The sequence below is a fragment of the Onychostoma macrolepis genome, chromosome 03 (assembly GCF_012432095.1).
Source record: "Onychostoma macrolepis isolate SWU-2019 chromosome 03, ASM1243209v1, whole genome shotgun sequence".
In the NCBI taxonomy this organism is placed as follows: domain Eukaryota; kingdom Metazoa; phylum Chordata; class Actinopteri; order Cypriniformes; family Cyprinidae; genus Onychostoma; species Onychostoma macrolepis.
Genome location: NC_081157.1, coordinates 17,052,826 through 17,070,427, shown reverse-complemented (window position 1 = coordinate 17,070,427; position 17,602 = coordinate 17,052,826). Strand labels below are relative to the sequence as shown.

General features: G+C 34.5%; 1 protein-coding gene across 1 annotated transcript; it reads left to right on the top strand.

The window, feature by feature from the left end:
* The first annotated feature begins 499 nt into the window (after positions 1 to 499).
* On the top strand, positions 500 to 17,092 carry LOC131537791 (5-hydroxytryptamine receptor 3A-like). Its single transcript, XM_058771439.1, has 9 exons — positions 500 to 569; positions 1,226 to 1,407; positions 1,501 to 1,545; positions 1,654 to 1,763; positions 7,035 to 7,207; positions 7,322 to 7,485; positions 11,896 to 12,106; positions 15,655 to 15,786; positions 16,567 to 17,092. The coding sequence occupies exons 1-9, from the start codon at positions 530 to 532 to the stop codon at positions 16,815 to 16,817; spliced, it is 1,308 nt and encodes a 435-aa protein (XP_058627422.1). The 5' UTR covers positions 500 to 529; the 3' UTR covers positions 16,818 to 17,092.
* The last annotated feature ends 510 nt before the right edge of the window (positions 17,093 to 17,602 follow it).

Here is a 17,602-nt window from a genome sequence, read left to right as displayed (position 1 = left end):
GAGTGGAGACAGAGACACTCTAACACTGATGCATCGACATGTAAAAATAAAAAAATTAAAATAAATAAATAAAGAGAAGAGGAATAACTGAAAAGCACACCCAAGGTGGTAGTGTGACTACAATGCTAAACACTCTTCTGTGTAGAACTACTTTCATTGTTGTTGTTTTTTTAACATAAATAATTAAATTTTACATTGCCATTGTTCTAAAACCAAAGCAAATTTAATAAACTATTATATGGAAATATTTACTTTGTTACTTTTCCTGCCCATTATTAGCATAAAAATAAACATTAATGTAGAACTGTAATGCAATCAACAAAACTTCATTGCATGCAGTACTTGAAAAATAATCTGTCAGCCAATTTTACGGTGAAGTATTGGTGTTGCTTGGGACTGGGTCATATATATATATATATTTTTTTTTTGGGGTGTGTTGATCACTCACAGTGTATAAATATGACCAAATGACTTGCATCTGTTCAAGAGAGAATCATAATCCTACAGCAGAAGTGTTTCACTGTTGGTCATGTATCTGCACTGGCTAATGTTTTTTCTTGCCTCAATGGGTAAGTGATTTTTTTTATTTTTTGATAATACTTTACAATAATATTCAATTTGTTAACAACAGGTAATGCATTGGGCATCACAAATGACAACAATGAACAACATTTTTACAGCATTTGTTAATATAGATAGTTAATTTATAGATATACATGCCTATGAATAATAGCCAATGCTTTATTTTTAAATACTAAAAATGTATTAGTAAATGTAGAAATTAACTGTAGTTCATTGTTATTCCATGTTAGCTTTTGCTTTAACTAATGTGAACACATATTGAAACTTTAGAAACTTACTGCATGTTTTTACCATTATAAATGAGGTTTTTACTATTACAATTTTTTATCATCTTGTGCAGTCAGATAAAAAAGAAATACCAAATAAAGTAATACTTTAAATGGTAGCATTCCACACACACAAACATAAATATTTCAGCTCAACACGAGATCAAAGATAGACTGGGGAGTTAGATCTGTTTTTAAAAATTTTTTTATTTAGATTAACCTCTTATAAGGAAATAGTCTACGTTTTTATTTGTGTTTGTGTAAATGTGACAAGAGTATGAAATGTAGAGGGATAAATATTTAAATGAATTCCTCTTAACTCATGGTGTGCTTGAAGAATATATTCTACTGTGCTACCGAATGTCTCATTTGCACAGGGTGGGTGTCTGATGCTGGACACTGCAACAACACAGAGTATGCTGCAGCTAGAAATAAACTTTTCAGACATCTCGGCTTGGACAATAATGACTTTCAGATTACCAGAATGTGGCCCTTGATATACGAGCAAAAGCTTGCCATAATTTATGTTGACCTGTATGTGACCTCCATCATAGATGTGGTATGAGTACAGCATGATTTATCATCTCATTGGGTCATTATGGGATGTCAAGCAGTTGTAGTATTATCATTCAATGCTTCTTTTTATCTGCAGAATGAAAAAGACCAGAGCCTCACGACACAAGTCAAAATTATAACTGTGAGTGTTTTAAATGTATTCTTATTTTGCAAAATTGTACTCAATTTACATCATTTTCAAGCAGAGTTTCTGTCTTATAATCGTTCTAAATGTCATGCAACTTTTTAGGCCTGGCCAAATTCAAATATGCAGTGGGATAAAACATCATTTTGTGGAATGGAGACATTTGTAGCCCCTAAAGATATGTTTTGGACTCCAGACATTGGTATAATAGAAAGGTATAAAAAATTACTTCTGTCAGAACCTTTTATTTTGGCTGTTTGTCCTGATAGTTCAGAAAGGTTGCAAAATGATGGATAGAATAAAGGTAACGGTTGTCCACTGCACAAAAAAAATGCTTTTTTTTCTTCAACTACAATCCTTAAGACTGATTGTTTACATTATAATTTAATCTGTTTGTTCAGACATAGACCATCAACTCTCTTTTATATCAAAATACAAAATATAAAATCTGAAGATATACTTTATACATAGAAAATGAAATGAGGCACCTTCATAGACTATCCAAATAATATTTTCACACTTAACCTAACAGCTGACAATATCAAAAGTAGCAGTGCCCACTGCCCAGCTATCAGGGAACATTCTTAGCTAACGTTTAAGGTTCTCTCAAAGTTATGAACAAATGTTCATCCAGTAACATTAATAGAATGTTTGTTCAATATTATTTGGTCTTTAGTTAGCACAAAAAAAGTTATTTATACATTGTTTGTAGAAGGTTTTTAAAATGTCCTTATCATTTTGGGAGAAAATGTTCTTAGAACATTTCTGGAACATCCTTTAAACATTTTTAGGTACGCATTTAGGAGAGGTACGTATCAACTCGTCTAAGTTGAGGGAAGAACATATTAGAATATGGAAAAACGGTGGAGTTTTCCTTTAAATTTATGTAAAGCTTATGCAAGTGTTAGAATAAAACACTTTCAAAACAATGTTCATGAAATTACCACATATTGACATTAGTAGCCTATTTGATGAATTTTCTCATAATGTGACAGAAAACATTCTTTGAATGTCTTTTAAATATTAAAGATCAGTAAGTTTCTGGCTTAAAAAGGGCTTAAGGTTGAATGTTGCACAGTAGAATCCCCTGTGTTTAATGAAAACTGCTCAGTGTTTGTTTCCACACTACAGAGGGCCCTATTTTAATGATCTAAGTGCATGGTCTAAAGCGCACGGCGCAGCTGCACTTAGGGCGTTTCCTAATCCATTTTTGCTAGTATAATGATGGGAAAAACGGTAGGCGCTCCCAGCGCGTGGTCTAAAATTGTTGTCCCTATCAATGAGTAATGGGTGTGTTTTTGGGCATAACGTGCAATAAACCAATCAGAGTCTCATCACCAATCAGTCTTATGCCCCTTGTTACAAGACGTAAAATAAGTCTCCGATGTCCCCAGAGCGTATATGTGAAGTTTTAGCTCAAAATACCCCACATAATTTTTTTTATAGCTTGTTAAAATTGCCACTTTTAGGGTATGAGCCAAAATGCGCTGATTTTGAGTATGTTGCTTTAAATGCAAATGAGCTGTTGCTCCTGGAGAAGAGGGCGGAGCTTCAAGAGCTCAAGCTTCAGCATTAGCAGAGCTAGCTTTTGCAAATAAACATTCCACTATTAGTACAAGCCTGTTATCTATACAGAAAACATTATATGTTTCAAAGTTAGTCATCTGATTATACTGTGCATAATAAATTCGTGTTTATGAATTACACAGACGGGGAGCACGGCGGGATAAAAATAACAACATAACTGGTCTCATGCTATCACAAACTTTATAAGACCCACTTCTGATTATTAGCTCGACAACTTCAAGTGATCGACTCACATTGCTTTCATATGCAACTTTTAACTACCACATTCCTACTTAAGATCATTCTGGTAGCACTTGAACAGTCGCGCAGGAAGCGTTGGTATTGATTGCTAAACATTTAGGGGACGTTACCGATTTTTTCCGGGATATTTCCTTCGAAAATGAAATTTGGATTGGATTAAAGAATGGATGAAACACATTTGTCTGTGAATAACATTGAATAACACAAGGACATTAGATCTCTTCCAAAAGTGTGTGTGCAGGTGTTCAGCGATTACACCATAAAGACTGTAAGCTTTCTTGAGTTTATTATTAACTAGCGCTACAACCTAGAATCTGTCCCACCTATATTTACAGCCAGGAACCGCTACTGTTGGTTTCTGTATTTGGGCACTAGACCCTTTATTGCTTTGTTATTTCTATTTTCTGAGTGCTGTGTTAATGTGTTCAAGACAGAATAACATCAGGTGATGTTGACTGTTAGTTAATGTCATGATGAAGTGGTTTGACGCACTGATCATAAAGGTTAATTAATTAATTAAAGGGGTGGTTTACTGCGATTTCACTTTTTTCATTTTAAATAGTGTGTAATGTTGCTGTTGGTGCATGAACAGTATCTGCAAAGTTGCTGCGCTGAATGTTCAATGTAAGCGGAGATATCGTCTTTAAAAAATCAGGAAGTTTAATGCCTACAAAAACGACTCATACGGGACTACAACGAGGTACTTCCCGGCTTGCATACGTAAAAAACCCATACATTTGCATCAACCCCTCCCTCCGGAACATGCCAAAGAGGGGGCAAGGCCATGTTCTGCGGCTTTGTCGAAGAGGAAGAGTTATAGTGGAGAGTTGTAGCCATGCTACACTGTGATATAACTGTGATATTTTATTCACAATAGAACATAGATAACATAAGAAATATTTAAACTGAGAAATTTTACAATTTTATGCACAAAATAAGCTCATTTCAAATTTGACGCCTGCTAAAGGTCTCAAAATAGTTGGGACGGGGGCATGTTTACCATGGTGTAGCATCTCCTCTTCTTTTCAAAACAATTTGAAGACATCTGGGCATCGAGGTTATGAGTTTCTGGAGTTTTGGTGTTGGAATTTGGTCCCATTCTTGCCTGATATAGGTTTCCAGCTGCTGAAGAGTTCGTGGTCGTCTTTGATGTATTTTTCATTTAATGATGTGCCAAATGTTCTCTATAGGTGAACGATCTGGACTGCAGGCAGGCCAATTCAGCACCCGGACTCTTCTGCTATGAAGCCATGCTGTTGTATAGGGGTGACCCTGATTAGTCGACGATTTGATGCTTTGATTCGAGGAGCCTGATTCGACTCCCAATCTCACAGTCGAATATTCGCAGAGGTGTTATGATCATGCCATTTTGGCTAATTGGCGGTGCTCAATGTCTGATTTCACATAGAACTACCGGTTTTCTCCCAAAAAGTTAATATACAGCCTATTATGATAATGCTGTAAATAAGAATCTGAAAAGAAAAAAGCTTTACATAAATATTTTAACATGTGTGAATAAATCCAACCACCCCTATTATAGATTTAAGTTTCACTTTCCATAATCCGTAACCGAGAGAGGAGCATCTTGCCGGCAAGGATTTAAAACTTTAACAAGACTCAAACTGACACAGGCAGAGTGAAAGACTGGATTTTTTTTCGATTTCAAAACATTTCAGCCGGTTTATATATTGTGTATATATTATTTATTTCATATAAGATGCATTTGGTTGAGTCGCTGCAGTAAAGTGCTTCATTGCACGGTGATTATCTCTTCAGCGCGCAGGACAAACAACTATGCAGAATATTAATGACTATGACTGGGACTGTCATATACACATAACATTATGAGAACACTATTATAATAAAACATTGTGAATTTTTAGAGTTTATTTACCATGTTTCTGCACGTTGTTGCGTGAAGAATGTGTCCACAAAAGGAGTTCATTCAGAGCCACGCAGACACTTTCATGCATCGGGACTTTTGTGCAGATAGCCTATAATTTGTTATATTAACGTTATGTTGTATAAATAATGAAGCGTATTCTATATGAGATAAATGAGTTAAAAACCTACTATCAAACGCTTCATTCTACTGGTCATTCAGCGCGCGCAGCTCAAAACAGAAATGCAGAACATTAATAACTGTCATATACATAATGTTATAATGAGAGCACTATTGTAAAAAATGTTGTGAATTCTTAGGGTTTCACTGACCTTTAATGTTAATTATCTTTTAATCAAAACATAAAACATTATTCACTCCGTTTTTATCTGCGAGGCGTCCGTTACACATTTTCCCTGTGTGTTAATGTCAGTAATTATGACTGTTGAATGTCTGACTTGACTCTTGGTAATGTATTTAATTGAGGACACCCCTACTGTTGTAATAGCTGCAGTATGTGGTTTTGCATTGTCCTGCTGAAATACACAAGGCCTTCCCTGAAATTGACGTCGTCTGGAGGGGAGCATATGTTACTCTAAAACCTTTATATACCCTTCAGCATTCATAGTGCCTTCCAAAACAGGCAAGCTGCCCATACTGTATGCACTTATGCACCCCCATACCATCAGACATGCTGGCTTTTGAACTGAACGCTGATAACATGCTGGAAGGTCTAACTCCTCTTTAGCCCGGAGGACACGGCGTCCGTGATTTCCCACAAGAATGTTAAATTTGGACTCGCCTCACCTTAGAACACTTTTCCACTTTGAAACAGTCCATTTTAAATGAGACTTGGCCCAGAGGACACAACAGCGCGTCTGGACCATGTTCACATATGGTTTCCATTTTGCGTGATAGAGCTTTAGTTGGCATCTGCAGATGGCACGGTAGATTGTGTTTACTGACAGTGGTTTCTGAAAGTATTCCTGGGCCCATTTAGTAATGTCAATAATAGAATCATGCCGATGAGTGATGCAGTGTTGTCTGAGGGCCCAAAGACCCCAGGCATCCAACAAAGGTCTTCGGCCTTGTCCCTTACACACAGAGATTTCTCCAGTTTCTCGGACTCTTTTGATAATGTTATGCACTGTAGATGATGAGATTCGTAAAGCCTTTGCAATTTGACGTTGAGGAACTTTGTTTTTTAAAGTATTCCACAATCTTTCTACGTACTCTTTCACAGATTGAGAGCCTCTGCCCATCTTTCCCTCTGAGAGACTCTGCCTCTCTAAGACATCCCTTTTATAGCTAATCATGTTACAGATCTGATGTCAATTAACTTAATTAGTTGCTAGATGTTCTCCCACCTGAATCTTTTCAAAGTTTTCAGCCCTTTGTTGCCCCCTTTCCAACTTTTTTGAGATCTGTAGCAAGCATCAAATTTGAAATAAGCTCATTTAGTGGATAAGTGTAACATTTCTCAGTTTAAACATCTTTTATTTTCTCTATGTTCTATTGTGAATACAATACGGGCTCATGTGATTTAAAAGTGTTTTAGTTTTCATTTTATTCCAATTTAAAAAATGTCCCAACATTTCCGGAATTCGGGTTGTACAACTGCAGCTAAACTCTGCAGGTTGGTGACCTTCCAGGAACAGGATTGGACGCCCTGATATTACATGGTCTTGCAACTTACTTTTGATTTGATTTAAATACATGCTGTCTTCAATCATTATGTCTTTATTTATCAGTGTTAAATTATATTTTATCCATTTAGCATCAAGACAGATTTTGGAACAAAGGAGTCTCCATATGTGAGGTTGATCCATTTAGGCTATATAGCCTCATCTGACATTTTAGCTCTGACCACGGCTTGTAGGATGGATCTCTACAGGTTTCCGTTCGACAGTCACACTTGCAATATAACACTGCAATCTACAGCATATTCAAGTACATCTGAAAACTATGAATCAGTTTTTACAAACAAACAAATGATAACATGGTTTATTCTTCTAAACTATTTGACTTCAATATAAAATACAATTTTAATGTCTGTTCACACAGGTCAGGAGATTACAGTTATTAAATTTAGTGGTGCAGCATGGGTGACCATTGAGTCAAAGAAGACCTTTCACACCCAGGGAGAGTGGGAGCTCATCAGCATAAACGTGACTAACTCTACTGCCAAGATTATTGGGCTGATAGAAATGGATCAACTAATATATCAGGTAAAGTGCTCAGGGTATGGGATGTAAGCCAATATTAAATACATAGATAAAATGATAAAAACAAAAATCAAATGAACATCTATTTTTCACAAACGTTACATTTCCATTGTTACACTTGAAAAGGCAGGGGCATTAAATATTTTATGAATTAATATATGGTCATTTTCCAATACATTAGGACTTAAATAATACAATTATTATTATTTTTTAATTAAAATGTAAAGTATACAGTAGCATGCAATATTTTATCTGTTATTTCATTTTCAAAGTCAACTTGTAATTTGTACGTGGGTGGTGCTCAAGAGAGTAAACTTTAATAATATGGTTTTCACATCAGAAGGCGCACAGATTTTGCAAGGAAGCTGTAAATGTAAAGGGAGATATTTGTTTATCTAAATACAGGCAAAAACAAAACAACAAATTAAAAACACAATGGTCTAAAAACAAAATGACAAGTCAGAAAATTTTCTACTGAGAGAATGTTCTACTGCTGCAACATGCTGTACTTTCTGCTGGTCTGGAATGACAGATGTTTTTGTTATGTTTTCTGACTTTTTTAGTTTTTAGACTTGCCATTGTGTTTATAATTTGTTGTTTTATTTTTGGATTTGTTATTTTGCTTACAGAATTAAGATTTGTTTTGCATTTCTTGGCCACTATAACTTTTCCTGTAACATAGGCCAAGTTCTTTCATGAAACTCTAGATGGTGCAGGCTGATGGGTTCTTAATGTAACCGATGATTTCACAGCATTAAACGACTTGGCACAATCTGATTGGTTCATGTTGCATATGCAGCCAATGAGCTTACTGCTTTACATTTAAATGACTGTATAGCATCCACTTTTGCATTTTGCAGCGTGCTTTCAGAGTTCCTCTGAAACCCTCCACCTTCCCCAGCTCCACCTGTATAGATCTGTTACGGGTTATTTTATATGCTATTTGTGCAGCAGCAGTATGTCTTAAATACTCGCAGCACCATATCGCTGTATGCATTGGTAGTATCAAGTTCCTGTACTTGCTTGCAACAGCAGCAGCAATAATCTACAACTACAGCAATAACCAGCAGCAGCAGCAATTCAGCAGCAGCGGCGTAGCAGATCTATTCCACCAAGACCAAATACATTATCATTGTCATATCCATTACCATGCTTAAACCTTTAGAGAGTTGTTGTGATAGAACTTTAGTTTCTTGCCACTTATTTCAGCAGGCTTTTCAATCCCATACCACCAACATGTTCTCACTCCCAACTCGTCACATATTGACGCTTGGTCAGGACCCCTTGGTGTCACTTTTTGATGCTCAAGCTACCCCTTTAGCATAATTTTTCGACGCACAGGGGTATCTTTTTAGCGTCACTTTTCGATGTGCAGGGTCCTCTATCGTTTTCCATTGTTTGTCTTAATTTAATGGTTTGCATGCATTTGTATTAAATATAAATAATTTTATATAAATTTATAATTTCATTGGAGCATTTGACCCCACCCCTACCCTAAACCTACCCACTTCTGAACAATATAAAACACGTAACAGGCAAATAAAAGTACAGTCACAGGCATTTATTGCAAAAACTGACCATAAAAAGCAGTGTAAAAGCATTACAAACAAGTCGTGTTGCATTCCAAGTCCTCTGAAGCCATATGATATCTTTATGTAAAGAAGAGAGTAAAACATGAGGTTTTAATCGCTGAAAATAAATGATCCTGCTTCGTTAACGCGCTCACATCTCATTCAAAAAGAAGATACTCCCGTAGCATGATGCAATAGGTCACGAGACACACAAGAGCCAATAGCATTTCACAATCAAGGCTGACGTAAGGCTTCTTCTGGCAGCATTTTTGGAATTTGCGCACAGCAAAGACTGCACACAGGATCTGAGCCTTACGGCAGACGGAGACTATTCCTCTCACAGATCAATAATTTTGTCTCTGAAGACTTGGAATATTAATATTTTTTGAATAAATTATTATTGTAGTTGTATCTGCCTGTTACATCTTGTGTTTTATTGACAAATGGTAGGTTTAGGGGCAGTGGTTGGGTTACGTGCTCATAAATGTGTAAATAGTGTAATGTAAATAAAAATGTTGTGACTGTTTACAGTGAAAAATCACACCCCAAAATATACGCAATAATGGCAGGATTATTACCCATTCAAGTTATAATTGGTAACACTTTAGAATACTGATCCTTTGTTAATGAATAACTATACAGAAACAAGAGACTAATGCACTATTAACACTGTAGTAACTACTATTACCTAACAAGAAACTCTGATTATTTATTTAGTAAGTTATAGCTCTCAGTTGAAACTGGTAGTTCACTATTAGCTAATCAATAACTACTATTTTTTTTTATATATATCCTGGAGAACTGCTAAGAACTACTGTATACAGGTTCATAATTAATGTGAATTATGCATAATGTATAATTAATTCTAAAATGAAGATAATGGTAACCCACTAGTAATGACTCAAGAATGATCAAATCCTTCTAAATGAACTACTAATTACTTAGATCAGTATTCTAAAGTGAAAAGCATCATAACTCCCTAATATTGACTGACGTCATTGTGAGCTTTTGAATATATGTAAGGTTTTGGATATTAATGACTCATGTGTTACTACATCCTTCTGAAGAAACTACTAATTATTTGGATCAGTATTCTAAAGTGAAGATCACAGTAACCCACTAGTAATGATTTAAGTGTTACCAAATCTAGCAAAATGAATTACTAACCACAACCTTACAAAACCCTCAAAAGTTTACAATGACTTCAGTAATTACTAGGGAGTTATCACAATCTTCACTTTAGAATACTGATCCAAAAAATTAGTAATTCCATAAGAAGGATGTAGTACCACCTGAATAATTACTATTCAATACTTTACAAAACTCTCAAAAGCTTACAATGACTTCAGTAATTATTAGATAATTATCATGTTATTCACTTTAGAATACTGATCCAAATAATTAATAATTCCTTCTGAAGAAGTTGGTAATACTTGAGTCATTACTAGTGGCTTACCATGACCTTTACTTTATAATTAACTATTCATTATGTATTATTCATATTAATAATGAACCTGTATACAGTAGTTCTTAGGGAGGTATTGATTAGTTATTGATTAGCTAATAGTGAACTACCACATTCGACTAAGCACTATCACTTACTAATTCATTAATCAGAGTTTCTTGTTAGTTACTAGTAGTTACTAGAGTGCTACTATTGCATTACTCATGTGTTCTTGTGTAGTTATTCATTAATGATGGAACAGTATTCTAAAGTGTTACCATATAATTTAATCATTACAATAAAATGACCAGTGTCTTTCACATCAGAATATTGATGCCAAGGGTTTCTTATTTAAAGCGAGGACCCTGCATGTCGAAAAACGACACTAAGAGCAAAAAGTGACACCAAAGGGTCCTGACCAAGCGTCAACATGTGATGAGTTGGGAGTGAAAATGTGTTGATTCCACTGACAGCAGGCTACTCTATTTACTGCACATTTTGCATTTGTGAATCATTAGAAAAAGAATGTTGCTTTTGTTAGTCAATGCTTAATTAACTCAATGGCATATGCTTAAATATAAATACAAAATGGCAAAACATATCCTGCATTTATGTTTACAATTTTCACTGTGTACAATAATTCTAATTCTAAAGGCCATTGCACACTGAGTCCAAATTTTTCATATGCATTTTTCAGTTTTTTTCGTATTCGTCATCCTTTCCTATCAAAATGCTTGTTATGGATGCGAAAACGCAGAAAATTTAACCTGATCCAAATGTTTTTATGATGGACGAAAGTTTCAGAGGCAGTGTGTAAACATGATAGACACAACATGAGGTTGTATTTATTTTTCAGCGTGCGAAAATTGTGCAATGACCTTAACTGTTTACACATAACTTCACTTCATAATGTCACTATGCCACTATGATTTTTACTCTGATCTGTGAGCACAGAGTTAGCAGATAACCAAGGAATTTACATGTCTAGTTTGAAAATGTGAAATAAAAGACAAAATGAAAGATTAAATTCTAACTTTGAAGTAATAATTTTAATTGAGAACATTACAAACACTTTATTATCATTAAAATTAAAACAATATTTATGTTTAGGGATGGACGATATGACCAAATTCATATATCACGATATTAATTTTATTTCATGATATATAAGTTAACAACATATGTAGCTCTCTAATTCAATTCATAATAGTAACAATTATAATTAGAGAGCTGTGTAATTAAATTATTACTACTGGTAATAAGAGACCTTAATGGTTTTCCATTTTAACTGGTATACTGCCCAACCATATTTAATCGATTTATTGACTTAATCTTATTTACACAGATGTCATCAAGTTCATTATGATGCTAATGTTACTCTCTCTGTCTACATGGCAGATCACCATCAAGAGGAGACCTCTACTGTATGTCATAAACATCATAATACCAATATTTTTCTTCCTTGTGCTGGATGTGATGTCCTTCTTCATAGATGGAAGTGGAACAGACAAGCTGAGTTTTAAAGTGACTTTACTGCTGTCTATTTCTGTGTTTCTGCTGATTCTTAATGACAATCTGCCCTCTACAGCTGAAAAACTCCCACTGATTGGTGAGTCTCACATGAACCTTAATTTGTTAGGAATGCAATCCTATAACTGAAGCTCAGATGAAGTCACAGTCATCAAACAATATGCATTAAAACTAGAGTATTCTCTTAAAATGAAATTATAGTTTATAATTTAGGGATTTAAGAAAGAACAGTTAACATTTTTACTTATTTATTTGGACATTGTTTTGTCAAGTTTGCCTTTTACCATTTCATATGCAATATGTCACTTTAAAATATAATTAATTCCTGTGAAGCAAAGCTGAATTTTCAATGTTGGAAACCGTTGTACTGCTTAATATTTTTTGGGACCTGTGGATTTTTGATAAATAAAAAGTTAAAAAGAACAGTGTTTATTCAAAATAGAGATTTTGTGTTACAATATACACTAAAAAAAGAAAGAAACATTTTTTTGACCCCAGACTTTTGAATAAAGAAACTAAAATAAACTTTATTCAGCAAGGATGTGTTAAATGGATAAAACTGATAGTAAAGACTTACTGTATATTAGAAAAGATTTCTATTTTGAATAAATGCTGTTCTTTTGAACTTTTTATTAATCGAAGAATCAAAGAAAAAAGTAACACAGGTTCCAAAAAAATATAAGCAGCACAACAGTTTCAACACTGATAATAAATCAGCATATTAGAATGATTTCTGAAGGATCATGTGACACTGAAGACTGGAGTAATGATGCTGAAAATTCAGCTTTGCTTCACAGGAATATATTATATTTTAAAGTATAGGTATTAAAATAGGAAACCAATATTATGAATTGCAATAATATTTCACAGTGTCACTGTTTTTTCTGTATTTTTTTTAATAAATACAGACTTGATGACCAAGAGACTCCATTAAAAACAAGATCAGTTATTTATTAGGTTTATAATATAGGCCTAACATAATATAACATAATATCAAAATAAACTATTTAAACTGATAGAATAGAATAGAAACCAAACTGCAGCAAAACTTAAGCTGAGATCTCTAAGTTAAATAATGTAAAAAAAAAAAAAAAAAAAACGTGAACGTGAATTCTTCTATAGCTGTCTAAACTTCCCTATGAAGTACGGTAGACTGAGTACAGTAGAGACACTTTCTGCTTTTTTCATCACTACACAAAAACTAGATGCTGAAATGAAGTGATTTTCACATGATATTTCTTTTGCTTGTGTACTAAAATATCATAAATTGATAATAGCCATAAGTAGTTCATATTTTCCACAATTAGCCCATAAACATGAGGTGCATTTTCGTCTCAACTGTACCCATATGGTGTACAGTTGAAACAGTAGCATGGTACAGTTGAGACACCCATTCTTAACACTCTAAAGCTGGCTAACCGTTTATTGCAAATGTAATAAATGACAAAATTACATTTTTAAATAATTACAGTTTAAAAATACATTTATTTATTTGCTTTATTTAATTCAGATTCAGTTAAACAAAACAGGAACAAATATTTAACACTACAAAAATATATGGCAAACAGTACAAATGTAAACATAACAGTAAAAATAACAATATACATACCCATTTATTATTTAACGCTACCCCTAAGCCTACGCATCCCTCGAATTGTTCTGCATTTTTACATTTTCAATCATTCTGTATGATTTATAAGCTTGTTTCATCATGGAGACCTAAAAAATATTCCCATAAGGTGAATTTACTGGTATTACTATACTTGTTAATTTACATGATGTAGGTAATACCAGTACACAAACAAACACCGCCTCTGTATGCATTTTATTTTCTATGATTGGACTGTTACTGTATACAGTACATAGCAACCTATAAAGGGTGTCTCAACTGTACCCACTTTACCACCTTGTATATTTCTTAAAATGCTATGTAATCCTTTTAACATTAATGTTAGAAAATATATCCATTAATAATAGACAGTTGGAATATCACAAATATAATTTTTTAACAGAATTTGCGTAGCATATGTGTACATGTGACTTTTATCCTATTATCATAACACTGTACAACTAAACAGCATGTGAAGCAATAGGAGACCAATCCGGGTACAGTTGACACACTGTTCGCACGTTTCTCTAGATTATGAAAAGACCTTGCATAGCACAATGTCATAAAATAGGTCTATTTTCAAAGCAGTAACTAAATCAGCATACTATCATCTCAAAAACATTGCAAGAATTAAATGTTTTGTTTCCAGTTAAGACTTGGAGAAACTTGTTCATGCCTTTATCACCAGCAGGGTGGATTATTGTAATGGTCTCCTCACTGGGCTTGATTTTAAAGTACTTTTACTCGTTTATAAATCTCTCAATGGCCTAGGACCTAAATACATTGGAGATATGCTCACTGAATATAAACCTAACAGACCACTCAGATCATTAGGATCGAGTCAGTTAGAAATACCAAGGGTTCACACAAAACAAGGGGAGTCTGCTTTTAGCTATTATACCGCCCGCAGTTGGAACCAGCTTCCAGAAGATATCAGATGTGCTAAAACATTAGCCACTTTTAAATCCAGACTCAAAACTCATCTGTTTAGCTGTGCATTTGAATGAGCACTGTGCTACGTCCGAACTGATTGCACTGTGTATAATCATTTTCTGTTCTTAAATGTTTTAATTTCTTTTTAAATCAATGTTTAAATTATTATTTAAATTATTATTTTTCCTTATTATTATTTTTAATGACTATTTCACTTCCTTTTATGTAAAGCACTTTGAATTACCACTGTGTATGAAATGTGCTATATAAATAAACTTGCCTTGCCTTTTAGAGCACAGAGTAACGTTTGCAATGATATATGTTAAGTTTAACAATCATAAAAGAATAATAAGTTATTCATTGTGGAAGGGACATGGTGAAATGAAAATCTCACCTTAGAAAATAAATTTTTGCCGATATCTTTGGAGTGGAAAGACGCACACATTTCAAATTTCCCACAATCAAAGAGAACACTAATACACATGTGTGGAGCAAAAATCACGGCTCAGGGTTGTACGTAAGGTATTAAAGGTGTTTCAACTGTACACATGTCTCAAATGTACTCAGTCTGCCCTACAGTTTGCACAATACACCTGTGTGTGACTGTAGCTGTCTCGGACTTTTGTTACTGTTCTGTGCCCATCCTCCGCTATTTCCAGCATTTATTCAAGCCACTCTTCTTTAATACATGATGACACACGTCATTGCATTTGCGCTGGTGTTGAGCGCACCACAACCATTGAAGAATTCGGTTTCTACAGCAACACATCATTCTCTTTCTATGAAATATGTAAACCGGATTCACCAGTTCTAACTCTATAATAGCGGCATCAACTCTATAGCAGTTTGCCCGAGCATTGCGATTCTTTCGCCTTTATTAGAATTTAATCTAATGGCTTTCCTAGCTCATTTTTGCGTGTGCACAACACATTATTTCTTCTGCGCGGCCATGGTGGAAGAAGTGCACGGCCGCTTGCGCACGCAGCTTAGAGGGAACATTGGTGACAACTTTTGTGCCCTTTTTTTTTTGAAAGTGCATAACAGCACAGGAAAGCTGTTGCAGTCATAGTTTGCTGTTTTCACAGGGATTTACTGCAGTGGGATTTTCATTCTTATCGGCATCAGCATTCTTGAGACCATTCTTGTGAATTTTCTGAAGGCTAAAGGAGCTGAGAAGATATCAGTGGAAACAGCAGCTATTGTTACTGGCCAAGATGGTAGGAGACTACACAGCATCTGATTATGAGCAACATTTTCCAGTATTTTATACTTTCACTTTATAAATTAAGGTTTATGAGGTTCATTCCCCAACATATCTAATTGTGCAAACACTGATCACATTGTGAATATAAGTCAACTCTATAATGCAGCCAAGGCCAAATTTTAAGAAGTAGAAATGATTAATCTTAATTGCTTAGCTAGGTCTTCAGGCTTTGCAGTCTGTTAGTTCACCTCATCTCCCGAGTCATTCATTCTTTTGTCACGTCACATCCGGTTGAAGCTATACAGTCTGTATCGGAAACAGAAATGATAAGTTCACCTCCTGAGTTTAAAATAAAAGATTTTAAACAACAATATTTAGTCAAGTCATCCTGTGAATGCAGATACGATGGCTAGATTTCATTTACTACCTCTCGACCAGGATGCACTGATCAGATAACATCAATTAGAAACGTTTAAACTTGTCTTTTCAAATTTATATGTGGACAATATCTGGATACAGGTCGCATGTTAATGCTAAGCGTAAACGCAGCCAAACAGTTTGGATAATGGATAGATGAATGGATGGAAATAGCATTTAAATTCAGAAATTAACACATGTAAAACCACATAATCACATATGAAACAAACATTTGTTTTCATTTGTTTTTCTATTATGGAGTTTCAGCAAAGATTCCCCAACAACAACAACAAGCAAATAGTACATATATGAGACTATGCAGACCACAAAATGCAGCAATTATCCAGAGCCATGCTTTGTTTTTTTCTTCTCATAGACAGTGTCAGAGACCTGCAGAGCCCTCCAGACTCAGATAGAGATCAGAATGAAGAACAGTCTTGTACCCTTGACCTTCTGAAACAGATACTTACTGGGTGTTGTGCTACAATTCAACAATACCAGCGAGAGAATATATCTCTGTGCTGGACCAGAGTTGCAAGAATCATAAATGTGACCTTCTTGGTTCTTTACATATTCACCATTACTGTGTTTCTGTCTGTGCTTAGGAAGCTTTGGTTATATATGTGAAAAAGCACAAAATACAAAAGCATTATAAACCAAGAACCAAACCAACAGCTACAAGGTGAACTACAGATTTATATAGCAAAATATGCATTTATATGCACATTTAGAAAGATGTTTGAGAGCATAGGGAGACTGACGGAGAGTGGGTGATTGCTGCAGAGCTATTTTGGTGTGATTTGCTTGTTGCTATTTTCTAATTCTCTGAAATCACAAATTTATATAAAAAAGTAACAATTTTACTTTTGTATATATACTTTTTTTTTTTTTTTCACCAAAAAGACAAACTCTGTCCAATAGAAGTTCTTAAATAGTGCACTTAATTCAATGTCAAAGCTTTAAAACAAGCTCCTTTTCTACTGATTATGTTTTTTTCTTCTTGAATCCATGGAAAGAAGTAGAAACACTTAAACAACACACGTAAATATCAGGTATGATTTCCTTGTTTCACTTGTTGAACAGAATCTGTTGCAGGAATGACTCAAAGTCTGTTCACATCTCTGTGGTTAGATCAGTGTGCACAATAATGTGTCTTTGACCTTCATTGTGTATGTTTTGATTATACTGTGTTGTAAATAAAATACAAATAATTTAAAAAAACCCTTTTTTTTCAATCTCCTCACATTCTCTCTTACCTGCCTCAAAGTCACAGTCACACTGATGGGCCATTAGGGGAGGGCCCTTTGTCACTTTGGTGAGACTCACTTAATATTCAAGGCCATTGCCACTCCCTTGCATATAGTCTTTCGATCACAAAACATGTCTTGAAAAATTTTAATAAATTGTTTTCT